This window comes from Ananas comosus, linkage group 10 (assembly GCF_001540865.1).
Source record: "Ananas comosus cultivar F153 linkage group 10, ASM154086v1, whole genome shotgun sequence".
Lineage (NCBI taxonomy): Eukaryota > Viridiplantae > Streptophyta > Magnoliopsida > Poales > Bromeliaceae > Ananas > Ananas comosus.
In genome coordinates this window covers 4238299-4263608 of record NC_033630.1, presented here as the reverse complement: position 1 = coordinate 4263608, position 25310 = coordinate 4238299, and the positions used below count along the sequence as shown (strand labels likewise).

At 34.4% G+C, this 25310-nt stretch overlaps 1 protein-coding gene across 9 annotated transcripts; it reads left to right on the top strand.

Annotated features, from left to right (window-relative positions):
- Window positions 6457-14951, top strand: LOC109716306 (casein kinase 1-like protein 4). Of its 9 annotated transcripts, XR_002217881.1 has the most exons (20): window positions 6457-6668; window positions 6773-6813; window positions 7738-7807; window positions 7893-8041; window positions 8674-8769; window positions 8868-8938; window positions 9078-9139; window positions 9215-9278; window positions 9656-9740; window positions 9832-9958; window positions 10080-10162; window positions 10435-10492; window positions 11305-11444; window positions 11756-11956; window positions 12053-12184; window positions 12505-12607; window positions 12697-13311; window positions 13858-14034; window positions 14232-14452; window positions 14531-14951. XR_002217881.1 is itself a non-coding variant. In XM_020241660.1 (15 exons), the coding sequence occupies exons 1-14, from the start codon at window positions 6593-6595 to the stop codon at window positions 11951-11953; spliced, it is 1320 nt and encodes a 439-aa protein (XP_020097249.1). In that variant the 5' UTR covers window positions 6457-6592; the 3' UTR covers window positions 11954-11956; window positions 12053-12426. The 9 variants fall into 9 exon arrangements, 1 of the variants encoding a protein (XP_020097249.1); XR_002217882.1 differs by having other exon boundaries at window positions 12697-12740; window positions 14232-14951; XR_002217883.1 differs by having other exon boundaries at window positions 12697-12740; window positions 13813-14034; window positions 14232-14951.

The following is a 25310-nucleotide window of genomic DNA, read 5'->3' as shown; positions in this document are numbered from 1 at the left end:
TGGTCCTCAAACTATAAGATGGTTGATAATTTGGTCCTCGAACTTTAGTACTATTTAATTTTTAGCTCGAATTTTTAGAATTATTATAAGTAAGTTCTAAAATTTAATTTAGTTGACTAAATATTGATATATCGTTAACGTAGAGAAGTAATGTAGTAGTATTATAATTAATTATGCATAAATATTTAGATGTATTATTTCTGCATGTATCGAGTGAACGCCAAAAAATTTTCTTATTAATTAAGGGCACAGGCAAGTCCTCCTATTACTGGAAGCAGTTAAAAGCGTAGTCAAAAAGGAAAAAGGGCTATTCCTGCTCAGATCCCCGTTTATATCGAGTGGAAAAATGCTGTGAATGAATCTGTCACTTTTGGTTTGTGAAACTTTCGGTTACGACCGACCGTCCTTAGAGCAAGTGACAAAGGACTCGATGGTTGGTACTCGAGATCCAAGTTCGAATCCTAGTTGATTCATATTTCTAGCTAAGTTTATTTCTAAATAAAATAAACGGAAAGCGTGCTATNAAAAAAAAAAAAAAAAAAAACTTTCGGTTATGAGCGGATCTGCTGGCTCGTCGTGTAAGTTGATGAACGAACGCCACACGGGTTTTGCCTTTGCAAACTTAATCCGTGACACTAGGGAACGTGATGATATCTTTAATTTGAGGCAGGAGTTCACTTTATGGATATGGATGGGGGATCTTTCTTTCCTCACTTTGAAATAAGTACTAAAAGTTTTTTTACTTAAGTTTTTTTTTTTTTTTTTTTTTTTTTTTTTTTTTTTTTTTTTTTTTTTTTTTTTTTTTTTCTGGAATTAACTTAAGCTTGGATAGCGGAACATGTTGAAATGGAATCACTCCTCCTGCAAACAAAATGGTATCCCGAAGGCCTGGAAGCATTTCTGCTTGAATTTTCTTATTTACTAAAATAAAAAAAAGGCAGAAAAGAGGGAATTGTCGAATAAAGGAGGGTTTTAGAAAGTCAATACAAGTAAGGTTCGGTTTGGAATTACTGAAAAATTATAATACGTGCGGTGAGAAAATGCGATGAAAAAATATTCTGTTTGTTTCCGTACGTACTATTGGATTTCGCATATCGCGATAAGTCGGCTACAATATATTTTCTGCGGTTCTACCGGAGAATACAGAAACATATTCTTATATATTTTTATCCCAATTCTTTTTTATCTTATAGCATCAGATAAATTTCAATACCAAACTAAGCCTAAGGTCATGTTTGGTTCATGATTGGAATATGAATGGAAAATGGAATTGAATTGCTTTGGAATGGAAAATGGAATGACGAATCATCCAAAAATATTTGGTTCATTATTGGAATGAAAATCGGAATGAAAATTTAAAATTTTTGAGAGAGAGTTTTGATTAAGAGAGAGAAAAGTGATGAAGGGAGAGAAGGTAGGTGTTGATGAAAGAGGACTTTGAATAGTTTACTTTGGAATGAACCAATCCGGAATTCAAAGCCGGATTGGGTCATAAATGGATTTGGCCATTCCTATTCCGGAGTGGAAAGGAAATCGGAATCCAATTCCTATAAAACAAACGGCAACTATCGGAATCAATAAATTCTATTCCGATTCCATAGTCTAAAATAGGTGAACCAAACATGCCCTAAGTGCAGGAGCCTTTCTAAAGTATGGCACAGCGAGGATTCTATATCGAAACTGTTTCATTTCGGTATCGACGGGAAGAACTAGAAATAAAGAAAGTAGTATGTTGTTAATGCTCTCCTTTGAGGAGTCCGCTAAGTGGTGGAAAATTTGAAAATTAAAGGTACCTATTTAGTTGAATAAATTAAATTATAAGACTTCAGAGTTTGAATAAAAAAATATAATAAATTTAAATTTAAGAACAAAAATATTATCTAGAGTACCAGATGTGTAATTTACTCATTCGAAAAAACAAATGGAAACGGGCTTTAAAGATGAAACCGTACAATTAGCATCAATCAATCATATAAATAGTCTAAAGTTTACTTTTAGGAAGTTGTGCTTGGCTTTCCTTTAAAAAAATAATATTTTATAAAATTATCTTATTTTTCAGTTCTAAAAAAATATTTTTTTCGAATGTAATAAAAATTTAGTATTGTTGTTTTTTTTTTATAATTTTTATCAAAAAATAAAAATCCTAAAATATAGCTTTTTTCATGAAATTTTTTCTAAATTTTTTTCACAGAATTTTCTAAGAAACCAGTATTTGGTTCCTTCAAAAACAGGAAAAGCTATTTCTAGAAAATAAAATTTTATAAAAATATAAAAAATATATTTTTTCACAATTTTTTATTTTTTGAATAAAATTTTAGAAAATAAATTTTTTTATGAAATATGGAAAATATAAAATAATTTTTATCCAAACGAATAATATTTTTTCAATCAAAAAAATTATTTTCAAATATATTTTGAAAAATCAAATACACTCTTAAAAAAGGAAATTCACTCCACTACATCCGCGTGATGGACGAGATAGGTTGGCCTCATGCTGGCACAATGATGTCAATGGAAAATGGATGTGGAAACTTAAAATTTTTTTTGAATCCGAATTCGAATTTGACGGATTTATATAATGTTCAACCGATATGGTTACCGATATGAATATAAAAATTAAAAATTTGACGATTTTGAATGTGGATTTGAATTTTGTCTTTACTTGACCCAATCCCGACCTAACCCGGACCTAAATTGGTTTTTCGTTGTATAATAGTATATATGAATGTTGAATATTATATTTGCATTTGTATTTTAAAATTTTAAATTTTAATATAATATGTTATTATATATGGTAAAGATAAATAATTATTTCGGATTCGTGTTTTTCGGTTCAGTTTTTTGGTCGAGTTCAAATTTGAATATAAAATTTTTAAAATTCGTCGGATTCAGATTTCGTGTGGATTTGAATTTAAATTTTGAAAAATTCGCTTTGAACCTCATTAATTGACATTCCTATGCTGGCATTTTCCCTACCAACTTTTGTTTCAAGCCCTCAGGTTTCTCTATAGGAATGTCAATGGGTTAGATTTGGAGCGGATTTTTAAAAATCCCAATCCAAATCTGACTATCAAATTCAAAATTTGAATTCGAATTCGAAAATTTGAAAACGAAATAATTATTTCTTTTTATCATATTTCAAATATATTATATTAAATTTAAATTTTAAAATTTAAATTTAAATATAATATCAAACATATATTAAATAAAAATAGTATATAATAATTTAGATAAATTTTATAGTATTTTTATGGCCAATTTGCATAAAAAATCCACTAATTTTGGGCTTTTGCAAAAGTGGACCACTTTTTTGGATTTTGCAGATTCGGACCGAAATTTTAGCTAACTGACCAAAATACCCTTATTACTTTTTCTCTCTCCTCTTTTTCCTCTCTCCGAAGAAGGTAGCGGAGGCGGAGGTGGAAACAGTCCGTCTCGCCTCCGCCTCGCCTCCGCCCCGCACGCCCTCGCCCTTACACTCCAGCCCTCATCGCCTCCGACCTTGCTGAGGTTGCGTCGCCACCATTCTTCTCCACTAGGGCACGGTGACGTCAAGACGCAGGCTCTTTTCCTCCACCGCGCGTCGGAACGCCGAGACGTCGTCGAAGGCGGCGAGATCGCCTCCGACGACGTCGCGATGGTTGCGATAGAAAGTAAGGGAGATGTGGTGACAAAAAAAAATTATAGAAAAGAATAAAAATAAAAAAAAATTATTTTTTTCCTACAGAAAAGATCAAAACATATAGGAGAAGAAAGAAAATGATAAAATTGCACTCTTAAAAAAAATTACACTGTTTTAAAAAAATTTGCACTGTTTTAATGAAAATTGCACTATTTCATATAAAAATTACACTCTTTTAAAATAGACTTTACACTCTTTAGTCCAGTATTGCACCATTTAGAAAAATTTTGCACTATTTCATTTCTTTCTTTTTTTTTTCTCTCTCTTCTTCTTCTTCTTCTTCCTCCTGCGGGATTAGCACCCACCCTTCTTCTTCCCTGCAGGAGCACCTCCCCTGTCGCCGCCGTCGCCGAGGAGGCCGCGGCGGCGACGCGGCGCATGATGTCGGCGCCGCCCAAAAAAAAAAAAAAGGAAAAGGAAAGAAAATGATAAGTTGGTTAGTAACCGGCGATGATGTCGGCGCCGCCGCTGATGAACTTGGAGACGCTGTGTATGACGACGTCGGCGCAGAGTCGCGTGGGGGAGACCACCATGGGCGTGAAGGTGTTGTCCACCACCAGCTTTACCCCTTTCTCCCTCGCGGTCGCCGCCAGCCGCGACACGTCCGCTACCGCCGGCGTGGGGTTCGACATCGTCTCCATGTAGATCACCTTTCCAATATATATAAAGCAATCCTTAATTAATTTTCACAAGCTTAAACTATCAGAGAAAACGATATAATTAATATACAATGCTCATATATATATAGGCCAATATGTGTCAAGACCTAGTCGATATTAGACCCTCATGGACGGCGGTGCGGACGGCGTGGGTGTCGTTGGTGTCAACGAAGGTGGCGCGGATGTCGCAAGCGCGGGAGAGGAGGGCGTGGGTGCCGCCATAGAGGCACTTGGTGGCGACGACGTGGCCACTGGTGCTGACGATCTGGAGCAGGACGGCGGCGATGGCGGACATGCCGGAGGCGGTGCAGTAGGCGGCCTCGGTGCCCTTGAGCGCGGCTATCAGCTGGCCCAGGTTGAGCACGGTGCGGGGGCTGTTCGCGCTGTGCCTGGCGAAGGAGAACAGCGCACGCGCGATCGCGGCTGGGGCGGCGGCCGCGCTCATGCGCCGCATCGCCGCCGCGGCCTCCTCGGCGGCGGCTGCGGCGGGGAGGTATTCCTGCAAGGTGGGTGCTGCTCCTGCAGGAAGAAGAAGAAGAAGGGTGGGTGCTGCTCCGGCAGGAGGAAGAAGAAGAAGAAGAAGAAGAGAAGAGGAAAAAAAAAAGAAAGAAATGAAATAGTGCAAAATTTTTCTAAATGGTGCAATATTGGCCTAAAGAGTGTAAAGTTATTTTAAAAGAGTGTAATTTTTATCTGAAATCGTGTAATTTTTATCAAAATTTAAGAGTGCAATTTTATAATCTTCTTTCTTCTTCTATATTTTTTGATCTTTTTTGTAGGCAAAAAATAATTTTTTTATTTTTTATTATTCTTATTTTTTTTTATAATATTTTTTTTATCACCAACTCTTTTTTGCATTTTATCGCAACCATCGCGACGTCGTTGAAGGCAATCTCGCCGCCTCCGATGACGTCTCGGTGTTCTAACGCGCGGTGGAGGAGAAAAGCCTGCGTCTCGACGTCGCCGTGCCCTAGTGTAGAAGAAGGGTGACGACGCGGCCTCAGCAGGGTCAGAGGCGAGGAGGGCTGGAGTGCACGGGCGAGGGCATGCAGGGAGGAGGCGAGGCCGAGGCGAGGCGGGCTGTTTCCGCCTTCGCCTCCGCCTCCGCCTCCGCTGCCTTCTTCTGAGAGAGGAAAAAAAAGATCGAGAGAAAAAAAAAGAGGAGAGAGAAAAAATAATAAGGGTATTTTGGTTAGTTTGCTGAAATTTCGGTCCGAATCTACAAAATCTAAAAAAGTGATTTATTTTTGCAAAAGTTCNATTTTTCTAAATGGTGCAATATTGGCCTAAAGAGTGTAAAGTTATTTTAAAAGAGTGTAATTTTTATATGAAATAGTATAATTTTTATCAAAACAGTGCAAATTTTTTTTAAAACAGTGTAATTTTTTTTTAAGAGTGCAATTTTATCATCTTCTTTCTTCTCCTATATTTTTTGATCTTTTTTTGTAGGCAAAAAATAAATTTTTTATTTTTTATTATTCTTATTTTTTTTATAATTTTTTTTTATCACCACCTCTTCTTTGCCTTTTATCGCAACCATCGGGACGTCGTCGGAGGCGATCTCGCCGCCTCCGATGACGTCTCGGTGTTCTAACGCGCGGTGGAGGAGAAAAACCTGCGTCTCGATGTCGCCGTGCCCTAGTGTAGAAGAAGGGTGACGACGCGGCCTCAGCAGGGTCAGAGGCGAGGAGGGCTGGAGTGCACGGGCGAGGGCGTGCAAGGCGGAGGCGAGGTCGAGGCGAGGCAGGCTGTTTCCGCCTTCGCCTCTGCCTCCGCCTCCGCTGCCTTCTTCGGAGAGAGGAAAAAAAAGATCGAGAGAAAAAAAAAAGAGGAGAGAGAAAAAATAATAAGAGTATTTTGATTAGTTTGCTGAAATTTCGGTCCGAATCTATAAAATCTAAAAAAGTGGTTTACTTTTGCAAAAGCCAAAAAAAATTTGTACCGAATAAAATTATTATTAAATAATTTTATACCGAACTCAAATTGAACCGGGCGAGATCCGGTCCGACACATTTAAGGATAAGACTATACAAGCAGTCGACCTAGGAAAGGCTCTCCAGTGTGAGATGTTGTGAAATTACGAAACTACCCCTCAATTTTCTCCTTTTATGACCACTTCGCCCTCGTCTTCGTCCTCCCACCACCGTAGCCTCGAGGGCACATCACAATAACACTACGCCTCTCTCAGTCTCTCTCCTTCAAACCCTAGGTGCTCGATGCGACTTTGAAGGGAACGGGCGAGATCTAGGGCATGGATCGGATCGTCGGGGGAAAGTACAAGCTCGGGAGGAAGATCGGGAGCGGATCCTTCGGCGAGATCTACCTCGGTGAGTTCTACGCACTTCAAGCCCTAGAATTCACCTCTTTGATCTTTTTTATTTTTTTGAATTTTTTCCATTGATATCGATTTTGTTGGTTTGATCTGTCGCAGCGACGCACGTCGACACCTTCGAGATCGTCGCGGTTAAGATCGTGAGTTCATGCCGATCCTTTTTGATCTGATTTGTGTTAGACTTGAGCTGTTGGTTTGGATTTTATAGGTTTTTTTTGTTAGGTGATTTATTTTTATGTGAAGAAATTTGGGATTTTAGTAGATGTGGGTTGTATGGTTGTGTGGATTATCGATTGAAGTGATTGATTTGTTAGTGCGATGGAAAAAAGTTTATCTTTTGTGATTAGGTACAGAAATTTGTGTGTAATTGCTGTAGGTTTGCTCCTTCAAATTAGATATAATTTTGTTTTAGTCTTAGATAATTTTAGCTTGTAGAATTACTTCTTTTAGTTGTTCTGATTTGATTTAGTTAGTAGGGTTAATTGCATACAGGTCCCCGCAAATATAGTGAATTGCAAATATATCCATGTAAAGTTTAACTTTCATAAGTTATCTCTGCAAAAGTCCTAATATTTTCAGATATGTCCCTCTGGTTAGAGAACCGTTAGAAAACTATTTATATTTCTAATTTTGTCATCGCAAATATGTCACTCCAAAAGTTATAACAGTATAATACAAGAGGGATAAAAATGTCAAAAATTAACCCGGGTAAAGTATTTAACCTATGGTTAACTAAACTTTGCTAACGGATTCTAATGGCAGGGACATCTGAAAACATTAGAACTTTTATAGGGATAACTTATGAAAGTTGAACTTTACAGGAATATATTTGTAATTCACTATGTTTGTAGGGAACTGTATGCAATACATATTTGTATTCTTGTTTCAGTTTAGGGAATCGTTGCCATTTATTATTCATTTTTACTTATGTCATAGTTTTTCAGCTAGTATTACTGTTCTCTATTTGTGAATTTGTCCGTGTCTTTATGTATTTTCACCTAGCCAATTTTGTTGCTTTTGCTGAATTGTGACAAAGAACCTGATTATGTTTTGTTTATTCTCAGGAGAACACTAAGACTAAACATCCTCAGTTGTTTTACGAGGCCAAGCTATATAACATTCTCCAAGGAGGAAGTATGTTCACTGCTGAAGAAATGTTGTCTGTTATGCATGCCTACATGGATAGAGTGATCATTTTATTGCAAACTCATGCATGCAGGTGGTATTGCAAGCATAAAATGGTGCGGCATAGATGGAGAGGACAATGTTCTTGTTCTTGATTTGCTTGGACCGAGCCTTGAAGACTTATTTGTCTACTGTGGTCGGAAGTTCTCACTGAAGACAGTGCTAATGTTAGCAGACCAAATGGTACTGGAAAAATGGCATCTTTTGAAATCATTCCTTGTTGCTTGAATTTCTCTACGCCTGCTTTAAAACACGTTATAATAGGTAATAATCATTTTAACAGAAAAGGCACGACATTCTTTTTTTCAACTGCTGGTTGTGATACCAGCTTATTAGACTTGCAAGAATTTTCTTAAGAAGCTGCAAAACATGAACATGTAATCTTGACTTCAAAGTTGATTGCTCGAATTAAGTAATTCGAGTTTGATTCAAGAGATGATATTGTCAATGAATAACATCTAATCTTTTGCTTTCATTGGATTTTGTGAATGGAGTGAAATGTCTAAGAACCACACCTCGTTTTTGTTGCATGTATATAGTGCCTGCAGGCCTGCTAATGTGAAGGTTTTCGTTTTTTTTTCCTTCTTTGATCTGCATTCTTCTAGAATCCTCCTCTAACACTTTTTAATCTGATTTGTAATCACCATTTTGTCTTCTAAGTCATAAAGTACCCCTTATTTAGCAAAGTCTGCTGTTGCTTGCTTTTTGTTCCTCCCTTGACAGTATTTTATAATAAGTTTTTTTTTTTTTTAACCTTGGCTTCTTTTAAAAAGTATTGTTAAATAATGCGAGCTTATTACAAATAACTATTGCAGATTACAAGAATAGAATACGTTCACTCTAAAGGGTTTTTGCATAGGGACATCAAGCCTGATAACTTTCTTATGGGCCTTGGTCGGAAAGCAAACCAGGTAACAACTTGCCTTGTCTCTTGATCATTTCGTGGGTTGGCATATGGAAGTGCTCTACATATCCTTGTTATTATATATTTGTCGATCTAATTATCTAGGTATACATCATTGATTTTGGGCTTGCAAAAAGATATCGGGACTCTGTTACCAATCGCCATATTCCATACAGGTACCGTCTAAATTGCTTTTGTACATGCCACTTTCCCTTTTCATAGTCAAACCTATATGTTGTATTTATTGAGGTTCTTAAATCTTAAGCAACGAGTTGCATGCTAAACAGTAAGTTGAGCATCTCTTTTTGATAACAGGGAAAACAAAAATTTGACTGGTACTGCTCGTTATGCAAGTTGCAATACTCATCTTGGCATTGGTAAGTCATAGCCACTTATATTCTCATGGGAGCTGACACATTCTGATGGGACTTAATCAAGCCTCTTTTTGTCAGAGCAAAGCCGTCGAGATGATTTGGAGTCGCTTGGATATGTTCTTTTGTATTTTCTTAGAGGAAGGTTAGTTTATCCAACAGCTGCATATTCTTGACAAAATTTTTATAAAACTATACATACAACTATATGTGCATATATATATATATATATATATTTATAATTATACTATATTTTGAAAAGATCTATCCTGTGTAAATTAATAAATTATAACTAGTTGCCATCTTTGTTATTGTCTTGATAAGCTTTAGCAAAATTTGTTTTAGTGAGAGAATTCACTAAGGACACATGGAGAAAATAGAAGGAGAAATATCCTATTTACATATTTTGTGCGTTGACAATTAGGAATTTAGTCTTTGTCATGGTTACAGTCCATAAACTATATTTCTCTTATGCTTTTACTACTTGATCAAATTGACTTATTTTGTTATTACTGTGTGAAGTCTTCCATGGCAGGGACTAAAAGCTGCCACAAAAAAGCAAAAGTACGACAAGATTTGTGAAAAGAAACTTTCTACACCTATTGAGGTTAGTTTTTTCCGAGTTACATACATCTTATACATGGATGCCAACTTTGATAGCATGCAGGATTTATTTATTCTTGATGAACTTTTGACAGGTTCTGTGCAAATCCCACCCAGTGGAATTTGCTTCTTACTTCCACTACTGCCATTCTTTGACATTTGATCAGCGACCTGATTATGGGTTTCTGAAGCGCCTCTTCCGTGAGCTGTTTAGCCGTGAAGGTATGGCAGTATGATAGTGCTTAGCTTGCTAGTTTATGTTATTAATATTTGAAAACACTATCAACACCTCTTATTATATTTTCCCCAGTCATTCAATATTGTGATCCTTTTTTTTTGGCAGGTTATGAGTTTGACTACATCTTTGACTGGACAATATTGAAATATCAACAAGCCCAGAAGTCTAAGGCTCAGACTCAATTTTCTGTTAGTATTCTTTTTATTGAAGTACAACAGTTACTTGTTCCTGAATTACTAATTTTTTACTTTCATGTTATCTAACGTTCTGTCTGGGTTCAATCAAAGTGGCAAAAGACTCTCCTGGAACAGCATGGAAATAAAATCTTGAAAGTGATTAATCTGTTGAATAATAATAGCTTTCTCATGAGCAAGACAAACCTTCCCTGCTATATATTCCTAGATTGGTGCTACGATCCTCTCTTTATTTACACTAATATCACGTACTATCTGGAATGCAGCCTGGATCTGGAGTAACAACTAGCCGAGCAATTCCCATGGAAGTTGACAAACATAAAGGTAGTTTCTTATTTCAGGAATTGTTTATATATCCAAAATCTAAGGCCTCTTTTGGGTACACTTAATCCTTTTCTTTTTTTTTTTTTTTTTTTCCTTTCTCTCCCTTCTCATCACTCAAATTCTATGCAATTTAATGTGCCGTGGATATGGAGTTTTGCATTTTTTACCTGCTGGTTTTGTTTGGCAACCAAAATATGTGATATAGTAGTACCTTTACTCTGTTATTCTTTAGAAAAAGTACAGATTAACGTACAATAAAAAGAAAGAGAATTTCATCTGCTGGCGCATTTAATTGCGTAGAATTTGAGTTGAGAAAACAAAAAGAAAATGAGGCCTATGCAAAATGCTTGCTAGGAGCTGCCGTCTTTATGCTTTTTAATCTATTTCGCGCCTATTGGAATGCATGAACATCTTCTTTACCATATCTCTTTTGTTACTTGAAGGTTGTGGAATTGGTTGTAGGGAGTATGAATGGATGTCAACTACTGTGTAGTATTCATGTCCTCCAATTTATTTTTTTCTAGTAACATGATTAGTGCCTCAAAATGCAAAATATTATCCTGAAAAGTTGGAATTATTAATGTACGACCAGCTAGAAGTCAAAAGTCAGACTCCTATGTTCTTATCAAGTGAAATCCCCATATTGCACAAGTTATCACCAGGTTGGCTGTCCCAGCACCTGAATTGGCTATTAGTGAATATCGTAATTTCGAATTGTCATTTATGACCTTCCTTACCTTTTAAAAAATTAGATAGGAATTTGTGTAGTGCTGGTGATAGCATTATATATTTATCGTTTGTCGATATCTCAGGCATAAGTGGCGGGCCTCCTCCAGGTGAAGTTACAGAGTATATGGGACCAAGTAATGCGGCACGCCCTGCAGTCCGGATGCAGTTCAAATCTGCAGCTGATAAGCATATCAGTTCGGAGAATCATGGTTTTGATAATCTTGTAAGTCGTACTGTACAGCTATTAGCTACCTACACTTTTCACATGATCTTTTCTGTCAATTCAGTACTCTTATTTTTGTGTTAAAGTTAGTCCTTGTAATTGTCACCATGTCTTTCTTTTCCTTTGGTTCTTGTATACTTTAACCTCTATGTTGCTTCTTTAAGGTGAAATGAAACCACTATTCTGAATCAACTTCACTATTTATTCTTAATTAGCAATTTTGTAGGATTTGTTTTTTTTTTTTATGCAAGATGTACTCATTCGATATTATGTTGGATCTCTGTAATAAAAGAGGACTGCTATTTTTTCAGAGAGTAGGCACAAGCACTGAAAAAGTTCAGTTGCCGCCGTCATCATTTGCTCTTCCTGGTATTCCAAGGAGAAATGAGTTAAGCTCAAAACAACCCGACCGTAATGATGCTTCACGCCATTCTCAGGGTTTTGTAAGCAATGTGGGCTCCTCAAGCAGTTGGCTTCCTACATTACAGCGTAATGCTTCAGCCAAATGAATGGTATGATTGTTTCTGTTTGTTGCTCCTTGGCTTTCCTTCTCTTTACGTCATATATGTCTATGTGATATTCTTATTTGCTTCTTAATATTCTCTTAGGTCCTTGAGATACTGATGCAAGATAGAATGTTCTGAAGGACAAATTTCTGCATGCTTTCGAAGGAGGATGTGAAGTCAATTGTTGCTGAAGTCACTTCCTGATATAGGCCTGCAAATTGTATTGTTTTTAAGGTGACTGCAGCTGCATTGGGGCTGATGCTATGTGCTTGCCTTGTCAGAGTATGGTTGCTTTTGTGAGGAATCTAGCAGTTTATTCACATTGGTCTACAATCTGATCTTTTCCATATAACCTGGATGCATGTCAAAACGACTTCTTTTGTTTTACCTGTTAATAGATCATATGTTTGCTTTTGATTGCATGCTAATTGGTGTCTCTGAAACACTGTTGCTTTCTGGACTTGATTTGTGTCTTTTGACACTTGTGTAATATTTTTGCTGTATAGTTTGTTAAAAGCTATGGGGCTGTTAATCTGAAGTAGTTTTAGCGCTAGGTACTCGAGTTACTCAAGGCCTGAATAGAGCAGTATAATGTAGGTTTCAAGTGTTACTCTTTTGTCTGAGAGGCTGTCATCGAACTGCACACCTTCTTTACTAGTAAGTCGTAGTTGTTAATTCGTGCATTCAAAATATGCTCTTAAAATGCTGGGTGCTCGGCAGCTCATAAGTAATGTCTTTTTTTCCAGATGGGGAGGGAAAAGCAGCAAGCAAGATAATTAGAAGATTGAAGGTAGCTGCACCGCACATGGTTGCATATGATGCTTCAGGAACTAGAAAGCATCGGCTCATTTGTTTGAATTTTCTACGGGATCTCAACACGGGGCTTCATTAGATCCCTCTATAAGTCATCGCTACTGATTTATTCAGGAGGAAAATTCGTCTGATGCTATTAGGTCAGCCAAATTTGTAGGATAATTCAGGAAGAGGGTAGAAAACAGCAGAATTACAATTGAGCAAAAGAGTAGTATTTGGTTGGTTTATTTTTTGCAGGCGCTACAACCCATGCCATCTATTAAGAAGCATTTTCATTCTAAATCGATATACATGTTTTTTTTAGAGTCCCTCACAGTAAGTCACTTGGAGCTTTGTTAGGAAAGTGCTCTACATGAAAAACCTGAGAAGTTGGCCTTTTTCAAAAAAAAAAAAAAATTTCCGGGTCTCTGCAGTGCGTGTGTGTGTGTTTTTTCTCCCATTGTTTGGAAAAGCCGGAATATCTCCTGGATACAGTAGATTCTGATTTGTCCGTGTCGCTCATTAACTGGACATGGAATCCATATGGAACAACACATGCTTCATCTTAAGTGAGTGCCTTGAACAGGGAATTTTGTTCCTTTGGTTCTTGATATCAGTCGCCATTTTTTCTGTTCTCTTGGGTAGCTTTATTTTTGGCTCTAAACATTCGAGCATTTAATTTAGTTTGTTCCGGGTGTATGGTTGATGTTGACTTGTTATCTGAGTAGTTACAGTGCATGGAGAATAAAGATAATCTCTGGAGGCCAAGTTTCATGATTTAGTGATAAAGTTGCATGGTAGTTCTTCCGAGCTCCAAAATTGCTTGGTTTGTTGAATAAATTTTCTAATGATCTAGCCTTTTGATGCTCGTGATGACCCTACATAATATTAAAGTTTTAGCGAGCGAGTAGTAAATTGTGGCTATAGTGGTATGATCTTTTGCTTCCCAACGTAATTTTTCCTGTCTCTAGTTCATTGGTTTTAATTTTCAAGTCATATTGTGTTTTCCACTTCAGTTCCTGTAACATTTTGCTCTGCTTGATACTGCAATTTGTTTGACAAATTTGAAGCTTTGATGGATGGTGGTCGTATTATTTCCTTTGCTTTCCCACCAGGCATCGCTGAGAGTGTTGTGGTGATATCCTCGAATTTCTTTGAGAAATAGATGGTGTTTTGTCGATGCATGGAAGTTAATACAATTGGGGACGAGCAGGCTTGTAGGCTTTACTGCTCATACGTTGCATTTCACGACCGATGGCGAGTCAAACTCTAACAATCCATACTAGCTGCAGGTACGCGCTGCATTTCTTTGTTGTTTTCATTTTCATTTATTCTTTTGCTGTTATTTATTTTTTTTGATTTGTTCTACTTTTTCTTCGGTTTTCTTTAAGTGGCAATTCTAGATCACTTGCTAAAGTTAGTGTGCTGCCCGCTTGATCATTCATATTCTGAAAACTTCTATGAGGCTGATGAAGAGATCTTGTTACAGATTTCGAATCATATTAAAAAGGTTGATGCCGTCAGGTTTTGAGGGCATTACTGTAGGCTTGCGTAGTTCCGCCTCGCTCTCCGCACATGCAGATGCTAGGATTACCACACCAATGTGTCAAGAGGTGATGTTCCTTCTTCCAGGTATTGGGTCGGCTGTCGTGGTCATGCAAGTCTCCACCCAATATACCACCCAGACTTTCAGCCATTTCACATCATGGGGTACAAAAGTCTTGCACGTTGAGTTACTTGAAAATTGCTTGTGTTTTTTCGTCCCAACAGCGACGCATCGCATGGCAGGTCTCTGCTTTGCAATTTCGCGAGCTTGATTTGTCGAAGTTCCTTCACCAATCATGTCAGGATGTGGCAACGCCCCCGTTTCAAAGTGCTAGTTCTGTTATGGCTTTGACCAGTCGGTCAGTCTTTTTAGGAGATTTTAAATGCTGTGTTTATACGCTCCGAATTCGGATCACCGTCGGAAGTTCCGACTCTTGTGTATGAAGGGGCCTATCTATTGAACAATAGACCCCCGCATGCAATGGTGCTTAGAGCACCGCTGCAATGCGCTGCGCAGCATGCAGATAGTATGGCCAAGCAAGTCCTAAGAAACCATTCATTCAATTCTTTGATTTCGAGTCGTGTGTATCTGCATTCTGCAACTGCACAGATAGTGCCAGTATCTTCACAATTGAAGAATTCGTTATGGATGTTTTTTTTCTAACCCCTTCCAATCGTCGCCAGGCATGATGTACCGACGCAATTTGCAAAGTAAGGCCTTAGGCATTGTCGCCCCATATATATATATATATATATATATATATATAGATAGATAGATAGATAGATAGAGTTGGGTTAGAATACTATTGATAATAAAAAATTTTTTTTGCTATCAAGTTTTTAGTCTTTGGATCAATTCCTTTCATCATTTCTAACTATTGAATTAAATATTATAATTCAGTGGGGACCACTCAACTCTAAAAGGGATTAATATTATCCTAATCCTATAATTTTTCAAATAAGGGTTGAAAATTTGATAGTAAAAATGATTTTTTGCTATTAATAGTATTTCTGAAAAATTTTCTCTTCTTTGTTACGTTTTCATTTTTTTTTTTTTCAAAGTTAGTCAAACTCATTTGGTCGTGGCGTATTTGAAACTAACCAATAACGATAATTTAAGAGAAAAACTCAGGAAAAAAAAAAGGTAATGGTGTCAAACTAGGTCTAAACGTGCTTCTGCGGGTAAAAATCATGTGCAAACTTGTACACATGGAAACATTAAATGGATTGAAAAGAAAAATGAAGTAAGGTACCCTGAATTATTAACGAATTTCTCCAAAATTTCAAGTGAAAAATGCTTCGGTTCTACACATAGGGTTCATTATATTACGCATGCCAATACATTAACAACTTTTAAGGCCGTAACTGGGAGTCCCCCTTCATGAAACTGCACCACTGGTACTTGTCCTTTCCCCAGGTTTTATTTTAATTTTACTCTTTGAACTTTCAACTTCGACGTTAGAGATTCTAAATGGCTAAAAAGAATTTCACTTTAATTTCTGTGCATATATCAACATCAGCAGATATATAATACTTACACTCAATTGCATCGGCATTTGTCAAATTTTTATTTTATCTCATATTTCAATCCTATCACGCTTTGAGTTATAAGCTATTCCCCAATAAAAATTAGATTATTAAATTAAAAATCTAAGGCAGATGAAAGAACATATGTATATATTTGTAGTATATCGACGACATACAGATGAACTTGGTGCAAGCAGCAGCATGTATTCTAAAAGGGACTCAAATAAAATTTTGTCGAAAGCTCAAAATGAAACTTGAATTTAAGTTCAGGGTCTAGTATTGCAATTTATGCAAATCTTATTATCAGGATTATGCTGAGGGAATTCGTTTCCCAATCAAGGTGGTTGAAGTTACTGCAAGATTTGCCGCGAACAGTAAAATACCTGTTACTTAGGCTCAGTTTGGAATTGGAGAAAGAACATGTTGTTATATGTTGTATAGATCGCAACTATTTAGTTACGACATTATTTTTTACCGCACTAGCAAAAGTAAAGAAATATATTTTTGTATATTTCCTCGCCAATTCTTTTTAACCCAATAGCATTAGCATTAGATTGCCTTCAATAGTCAATGCCAAATGAGCTCTTAATAATTCTTCTCAGTGCATCAAGCAAACCATAGAGAATGAATAGCTCATATTGGATAAAACCCTGTGAATAATAGGAGAAACTTTAGACATTCCTTTGTGGTTTATCCTTTTTATTTTATTATTTTGTGAGTGTAATTGTATTACTGAAATATCATGTTGTTTTTATTTTCGCGTTACACGTTACATGTCATACATATTTCAGAATTGTCCTCTCAAAGGTTGATGAAAACCTTAATCCTGATTGTGATTGATGAGTTTCCATCAGCAAGAAAGTGACGATTTACGATGCACGTGCGCCGCAGCATGTAACTGTTCTATTAGGAAAGTTTACGGAAGGTGTAATAAAAAATAAAAATAGAAACCACATGGTATTTAAATATTACAGTAAAACCATGATGAATTATTAAAGTGAAAAAATGGGTACCCATATGGTAGTATTTAAAGTTTAGGAATTTTCAATTTAAGGTCAAATTGGGATCTTTGATATAAGTAATCTAGAAAATTTTGTTACAAAAATTTAACTAAACGGAGTTCTTATTTATCATTAAAATAATTTTTCATATTATTTATTGAAGTTATCGATTTTGACATTCTTGGATGAATAGGCAAATGATATTAAAAAGTTATAATATACCATTTTATAGGCTTCAAATATTCTAAATTATATTAAATAGCAGTAACACATTAAATAGCAGCGACATATTAAATAGTGTTAAATGTCAAATCAATATTTGGCTCTTTAATTAACTATTTTTAGTTGAGTAGCAAAGGATTTGGTGGTTAGTATGTGAAATCTCAAGTTCGAATTCTAGTTTATTCACATATTTCGCTATATTTACTTTTAAAAATAATAAACAAAGCGGGTTGCAAATTTCACATTTTTTTACTTTAGTACCATGTGATTTAAAGTGTATCAATTTAGTATCCTGTGATTTTATTTCTATCTATTTCACCATTTTTTTTCGTTAAATCAGTGACAAAGTTAAAATTAAAGGGTACAAAAGTAAATATTCGACAAACTTATGTGGGGCATCTGAAGTTTTTTATATATACTTTAACGAAATATTAACGGAGAAGCTGACGAAAAGGTAAAAATGAAACCACAGGATACTAATTTGATACACTTTAAACCATATGGCACTAAAGTAAAAAAGTGTAAAATCACGTGAATGGTATTTGAAGTTTATCCAAAAAAAAAATTTATTTGGCTTTTAAAATTAATTTTTTTTTTTTTTTTAGAACGAAGTGCTCAGTAGTGGTGCTGTTAATCTGTTGTACTTGTTGGATATTCCAAAGTAGCTGTACTAGTAGAAATAGTAAGTAGATTTTTTTAAAAAAAGAAGTAAGGCTTCATTTGAAATTATAAAAAAAAGTGTGTTCAATAGAACAAGAAAGTATTTTATTTTTTTGTGAAAAAATATTATGTTGCGTAGATCACAAGGATTTGATTACATGTAACTTTTCTATCGTGCAAAAATAGATTAAAATATAATTTTATAAGTTATTTTCTTAAGGAATGTTTGGATCGTTGCAAAAATTAGCTGAAAAGTATTTTCGCTTTGGAAAACAAATTTTTGAGTGTTTGGTTGCTGGTAAAATATTTTCACATAAAATTTTTTTTTACAGATTTTGCAAAAAATTGATATTTTGTTTTTTGTTCTAAAACAGCGGAAAATAAAAATGGAAGAAGAAAAATACGCGGACTACGTGAGGAGTGTCCGCATGGCCTCATGGACCACATCCAATTTTGACGGTAATTAAGCACCATAATATATGCATAAAAAAATAATATTATTTAAGTTTTTAAATAATATAATTTTAAGTAAAAATTTAAAATATTTTTTATATAATCAAATAATAATAAAAAAGTAAATTCTTAGATTTTTTTTCTACGAACCAAACATTGAACATGTGGGGCATAAAGTTTATTTTTCTTTTACAACAAATCAAATATCAAAAAGCGTAAAATTATTTTTTCATTAAAAACTCTTTTTCGTCGAAAATTACTTTTCACATTTTTACGTCAAACCAATCATCCCCTTATCTGTAACGCCCTAATAGTTCCACATCAGATGGAAAACTGATTCTGATTAGAATATATGAGACCTACTTGCTAGTAATATAACTGGGCTTAAGCATTTTGGATCGGTGGTTTGGGCCCAACGAATTATGATTGCAAGCGGGTCGGATCGTTATAATTGATATCAGAGCCGAATACAAGCCAAAAGTGTGAGAGTTAAGTCCCTATGCAGGACAAAATGCTACACTAACTGATTTCTCGAAGCTCTCACATTGCCTCGTAATTCTGGTCTGCATATGTAATCTAGTTTGGACCCGACCTCTCAATAGTTCCACATTGTTTGGTAATTCTGGTCTGCATCTGTAAATTCCCTCAATAGTTTCACATTGTCTGGTCTCCATCTGAAAATTCCCTCACTAGTTTCACATTGTCCTCTCAATAGTTCCACATTGTCTGGTTTCACATTGTCCCCTCAATAGTTCCACATTGTCTGGTAATTCTGGTTTGCATTTGTAAATTCCCTCAATAGTTTCACATTGTCTGGTCTACATCTGAAAATTTCCTCACTAGTTTCACATTGTCTGGTAATTCTGGTCTGCATCTGTAAATCCTGGTAATTCTGATATGCATTTGTAATCTAGTTTGCTTGGTAATTCTGGTCTGCATCTGTAATCTAGTTTGGATCCGACCCCTCAGTAGTTTCACACGCTAGCTATAATAATTGAATTTAAGTATTTTGGGTCGGTGGTTTGAACCCAAAAAACCTTTTTTTCGTTTAAGGTTCAGCGAGGCCCGCACAAGAGGCCTCAGCTACACAATTTGAGGCTGAAGCAATGATGGTGCAACAAAGCAAAAGCAACTTGATTAGTGCGTTGGATTAGAGTTAACACCACTCTCTCAATGATTAGTTTTTAGGTTTTGTGGCTGCTTTGGAGAAGTGATCTTTGCACTGAGAACCGGAAAAACCGGTTGGAGGTACATGTCCTCTTCATCTATTCAAAGATGAGGAGTGTCGTAGTGTCGTGGGTCCCTAGATGTTGTTTTTATAGTTTGCTGATATATACAATATTATTTTTACAGACGACTGATCAACTGATATACGAGATTTAGCAAATTTTGATTAGTTTATACTGGCAATTCAAAGTACTATACGTACTCAGTCACCTATACCTAATCTTGGAAAATGCAAAATACTTTGCTTCAAAAATTTATCCACTCTTTTCTTTTGTGCGGATGCATAAGAGTTTCTATTGAAGGATTGTTTAAGTGGTATTATATAAGAAAGTATATCTATAATATATATTGATCATTCTCTTTAGTATTTTTTTTGTTATAATTGATGTGGAATCTCTGAATTAGATACAGTTTTTTCTCTAATAGTAGTATTTTTGTATCAAATGTCTAAATTATGTTGCTTGGATAAGAGAAATTTTTATTAAGAAACCAACCAAAGAAGCACTTTGTCATGTAATAAGCTTTTTTAGGCTAAGCTTTAGCAAAATTTTGTTTGGCAATTAATGGAGTCTCCACACGTGGGGTACCAAAAAAAACAGAAGAAAAAGAAAAGAGAGAGAGTACCATGGCAATGTAATCATGGCTCAATAGTAATGCTCTCATTTAATAGGCCTTAATTTAGTATTACAGTAGTGTATGTCTCATCCTTTATTTATACGTATCATGGCCCACATGTTCCGTTTATGTAGACCCATGATCTGGGTCTATTTTGAATTGGTNTATATATATATAGATAGATAGATAGAGTTGGGTTAGAATACTATTGATAATAAAAAGTTCTTTTTGCTATCAAGTTTTTAGCCTTTGGATCAATTTTTTTCATCATTTCTAACAATTGGATTAAATATTGTAATTCAGGGGGACCACTCAACTCTAAAAGGAATTAATATTATCCTAATTCTACAAATTTTCAACTAAGGGTTGAAAATTTGATAGTAAAAATGATTTTTTGCTATTAATAGTATTTCTGAAAATTTTTCTCTTCTTTTTTAAGTTTTTGAATTTTTTTTTTCAAAGTTAGTCAAACTCATTTGGTCGTGGCGTATTTTAAACTAACCAATAATGACAATTTAAGAGAAAAACTCAGAAAAAAAAGGTAATGGTGTCAAACTAGGTCTCAACGTGCTTCTGCGGGTAAAAATCATGTGCAATCTTGTACACATGGAAACATTAAATGAATTGAAAAGAAAAATGAAGTAAGGTACCCTTAATTATTAAAGAATTTTTCCAAAATTTCAAATGAAAAATGCTTCGGTTTTACACATAGGGTTCATTATATTACGCATGCCAATACATTAACAACTTTTAAGGCCGTAACTGGGAGTCCCCCTTCATGAAACTGCACCACTGGCACTTGTCCTTTGCCCAGGTTTTATTTTAATTTTACTCTTTGAACTTTCAACTTCGACGTTAGAGATTCTAAATGGCTAAAAAGAATTTCACTTTAATTTCTGTGCATATATCAACATCAGCAGATATATAATACTTACACTCAATTGCATCGGCATTTGTCAAATTTTTATTTTATCTCATATTTCAATCCTATCACGCTTTGAGTTATAAACTATTCCCCAATAAAAATTAGATTATTAAATTAAAAATCTAAGGCAGATGAAAGAACATATGTATATATTTGTAGTATATCGACATACAGATGAACTTGGTGCAAGCAACAGCATGTATTCTAAAAGGGACTCGAACAAAATTTTGTCGAAAGCTCAAAATGAAACTTGAATTTAAGTTCAGGGTCTAGTGGTGCAATTTATGCAAATCTTATTATCAGGATTATGCTGAGGGAATTCGTTTCCCAATCAAGGTGGTTGAAGTTACTGCAAAATTTGCCGCGAACAGTAAAATACCTGTTACTTAGGCTCAGTTTGGAATTGGAGAAAGAACATGTTGTTATATGTTGTATAGATCACAACTATATAGTTACGACATTATTTTTTACCGCATTAGCTAAAGTAGAGAAATATATTTTTGTATATTTCCTCGCCAATTCTTTCTAACCCAATAGCATTAGCATTAGATTGCCTTCAATAGTCAATGCCAAATGAGCTCTTAATAATTCTTCTCAGTGCATCGAGCAAACCATAGAGAATGAATAGCTCATATTGGATAAAACCCCGTAAATAATAGGAGAAACTTTAGACATTCCTTTGTGGTTTATCTTTTTTATTTTATTATTTTGTGAGTGTAATTGTATTACTGAAATATCATGTTGTTTTTATTTTCGCGTTACACGTTACATGTCATACATATTTCAGAATTGTCCTCTCAAAGGTTGATGAAAACCTTAATCTTGATTGTGATTGATGAGTTTCCATCAGCAAGAAAGTGACAATTTACGATACACGTGCGCAGCATGTAACTGTTCTATTAGGAAAGTTTACGAAAGGTGTAATAAAAAAAAAAAAAAAAGGAAACCACATGGTATTTAAATATTACAGTTAAAATCATAATGAATTATTAAAGTGAAAAAAAGGGAACCCATATGGTAGTATTTAAAGTTTAGGAATTTTCAATTTAAGGTCAAATTGGGATCTTTGATATAAGTAATCTAGAAAATTTTGTTACAAAAATTTAACTAAACCGAGTTCTTATTTATCATTAAAATAATTTTTCATATTATTTATGGAAGTTATCGATTTTGACATTCTTTGGATGAATAGGCAAATGATATTAAAAAGTTATAATATACCATTTTATAGGCTTCAAATATTCTAAATTATATTAAATAGCAGTAACACATTAAATAGCAGCGACACATTAAATAGTGTTAAATGTCAAATCAATATTTGGCTCTTTAATTAACTATTTTTAGTTGAGTAGCAAAGGACTTGGTGGTTAGTATGTGAGATCTCAAGTTCGAATCCTAATTTATTCACATATTTCGCTATATTTACTTTTAAAAATAATAAACAAAGCAGATTGCAAATTTCACATTTTTTTACTTTAGTACCATATGATTTAAAGTGTATCAATTTAGTATTTTGTGATTTCATTTCTATCTATTTCACTAATTTTTTCGTTAGTTCAGTGACAAAGTTTAAACTAAAGGGTATAAAAGTAAATATTCAACAAACTTAGATGGGGCATCTGAAGTTTTTTATATATACTTTAACAAAATATTAATGGAGAAGTTGACGAAAAGATAAAAATAAAATCACAGGATACTAATTTGATACACTTTAAACCATATGGCACCAAAGTGAGAAAATGCGAAACCACATGAATGGTATTTGAAGTTTATCCAAAAAAAAAAATTATTTGGCTTTTAAAATTAATTAAATAATTTTTTTAGAAGGAAGTGCTCAGTAGTGGTGCTGTTAATCTGTTGTACTTGTGGAATATTCCAATGTAACTGTACTAGTAGAAATAGTAAGTAGATTTTTTTTAAAAAAAGAAGTGAGGCTTCGTTTGAAATTATAAAAAAAAAGTGTGTTCAATAGAACAAGAAAGTACTTTATTTTTTTGTGAAAAAATATTATGTTGTGTAGATCACCAGGATTTGATTACATGTAACTTTTCTATCGTGCAAAAAAAAGATTAAAATATAAATTTATAAGTTGTTTTTTTGGTACCGTTTGTTTCGAGAACAACCAATTTTTGTTTATTCTTGAGATAGGTGTAACTTTTGTGATAGGTAGGAATTAGTTCAATTTTGTGTTTGGACGAGAATCGAGATATTTAGAGGAATAAGAAAAATTATGTTTGGTTGATTGGGATGGAATAGTAGGGATAAGAGTAATTATGATTGAAAATAAAACTAATTTATCTAAATATTAAGCACCTAAGTATTAGTAAATAATATTTTAATAAGTTAATAAATAAATTAATCAAAATTACATTATAAATTAATGAAAATTACGATATGAGACGACAAAGATGACATTAATTAGTAAATAACTATAAAAAATAAGTCAACATGTTAATAGAATTAATTATTTAATCATTTATTTTTTTAGTTAATATATTAATTATATAAATTAAAATACTAATTATTTAAATAATATAAATATTAGTAAATAATTGAATATATGGCTAACTATTTAATTAGATAAATAATAATAAATTATAAATAGATTATTATTTAAATATTTATTAATTTAATAACTTAAATAATTAATTAGTCAATTATTAAAAAATTTAAATGCATTAATTAATTATAATTTATAATTATTTATAATTTAATTAGTAGAGGAATAAGGTAGAGAATAGCTTGTTCCACCCAATAGGTGGAACTACTATTCTCCCCTCTTAATGGGTTATTCCGAAATAATCCGTTAAGAGGAGAATAGTAGTTTTTGGCATTATTTGACACTGTTTGAAAGAATAAGAGGAATAAATTTCTTATTCTTTCTTTATCCTTTGAACCAAACATAGCCTTAAGGAATGTTTGGATCGTTGCAAAAATTAGCTGAAAAATATTTTCGCTTTGAAAAACAAATTTTTGAGTGTTTGGTGGCTGGTAAAATATTTTCACATAAAACTTTTTTTTACAGATTTTGCAAAAAATTGATATTTTGTTTTTTGTTCTAAAACGGCGGAAAATAAAAATGGAAGAAGAAAAATACGCGGACTGCGTGAGGAGTGTCGGCATGGCCTCATGGACGACATCCAATTTTGACGATAATTAAGCACCATAATATATGCATAAAAAAATAATATTATTTAAGTTTTTAAATCATATAATTTTAAGTAAAAATTTAAAATATCTTTTATATAATCAAATAATAATAAAAAAAAATAAATTCTTAGATTTTTTTTTTCTCCGAACCAAACACGTGGGGCATAAAGTTTAATTTTCTTTTACAACAAATCAAATATCAAAAAGCGTAAAATTATTTTTTCATTAAAAACTCTTTTTCGTCGAAAATTACTTTTCATATTTTTACGTCAAACCAATCATCCCCTTATCTGTAACGCTCTAATAGTCCCACATCGGTTTGGGCCCAACAAGTTATGATTGCAAGCGGGTCGGGTCGTTACAATTGGTATCAGAGCCAAATACCAGCCAAAAGTGTGAGAGTTAAGTCCCTATGCAGGACAAAATGCTACACTAACGGATTTCTAGAAGCTCTCACATTGCCTGGTAATTCTGGTCTGCATATGTAATCTAGTTTGGATCCGACCCCTCAATAGTTCCACATTGTCTGGTAATTCTGGTCTGCATCTCTAAATTCCCTCAATAGTTTCACATTGTCTGGTCTGCATCTGAAAATTCCCTCACTAGTTTCACATTGTTCCCTCAATAGTTCCACATTGTCTGGTTTCACATTGTCCCCTCAATAGTTCCACATTGTCTGGTAATTCTGGTTTGCATCTGTAAATTCCCTCAATAGTTTCACATTGTCTGGTCTACATCTGAAAATTCCCTCACTAGTTTCACATTGTCTGATAATTCTGGTCTGCATCTGTAAATCCTGGTAATTTTGATCTGCATCTGTTTCACATTGTCTGGTAATTCTGGTCTGCATCTGTAAATTCTGGTAATTCTGATCTGCATTTGTAATCTAGTTTGCCTGGTAATTCTGGTCTGCATCTGTAATCTAGTTTGGATCCGACTCCTCAATAGTTTCACAAGCTAGCTATAATAATTGAATTTAAGTATTTTGGGTCGGTGGTTTGAACCCAAAAAGCCTTTTTTTCGTTTAAGGTTCAGCGAGGCCCGCACAAGAGGCCTCAGCTACACAATTTGAGGCTGAAGCAATGATGGTGCAACAAAGCAAAAGCAATTTGATTAGTGCGTTGGATTAGAGTTAACACCACTCTCTCAATGATTAGTTTTTAGGTTTTGTGGCTGCTTTGGAGAAGTGATCTTTGCACTGAGAACCGGAAAAACCGGTTGGAGGTACATGTCCTCTTCATCT

Excerpts from the sequence above, each read along its gene's own strand:
- LOC109716306 (XM_020241660.1), top strand. The coding sequence starts at position 6,593 with ATGGATCGGATCGTCGGGGGAAAGTACAAGCTCGGGAGGAAGATCGGG. Across the intron at positions 9,140-9,214 it reads CAATACTCATCTTGGCATTG|AGCAAAGCCGTCGAGATGAT; the intron begins GTAAGTCATAGC and ends TCTTTTTGTCAG. Across the intron at positions 10,163-10,434 it reads AGGCTCAGACTCAATTTTCT|CCTGGATCTGGAGTAACAAC; the intron begins GTTAGTATTCTT and ends TCTGGAATGCAG.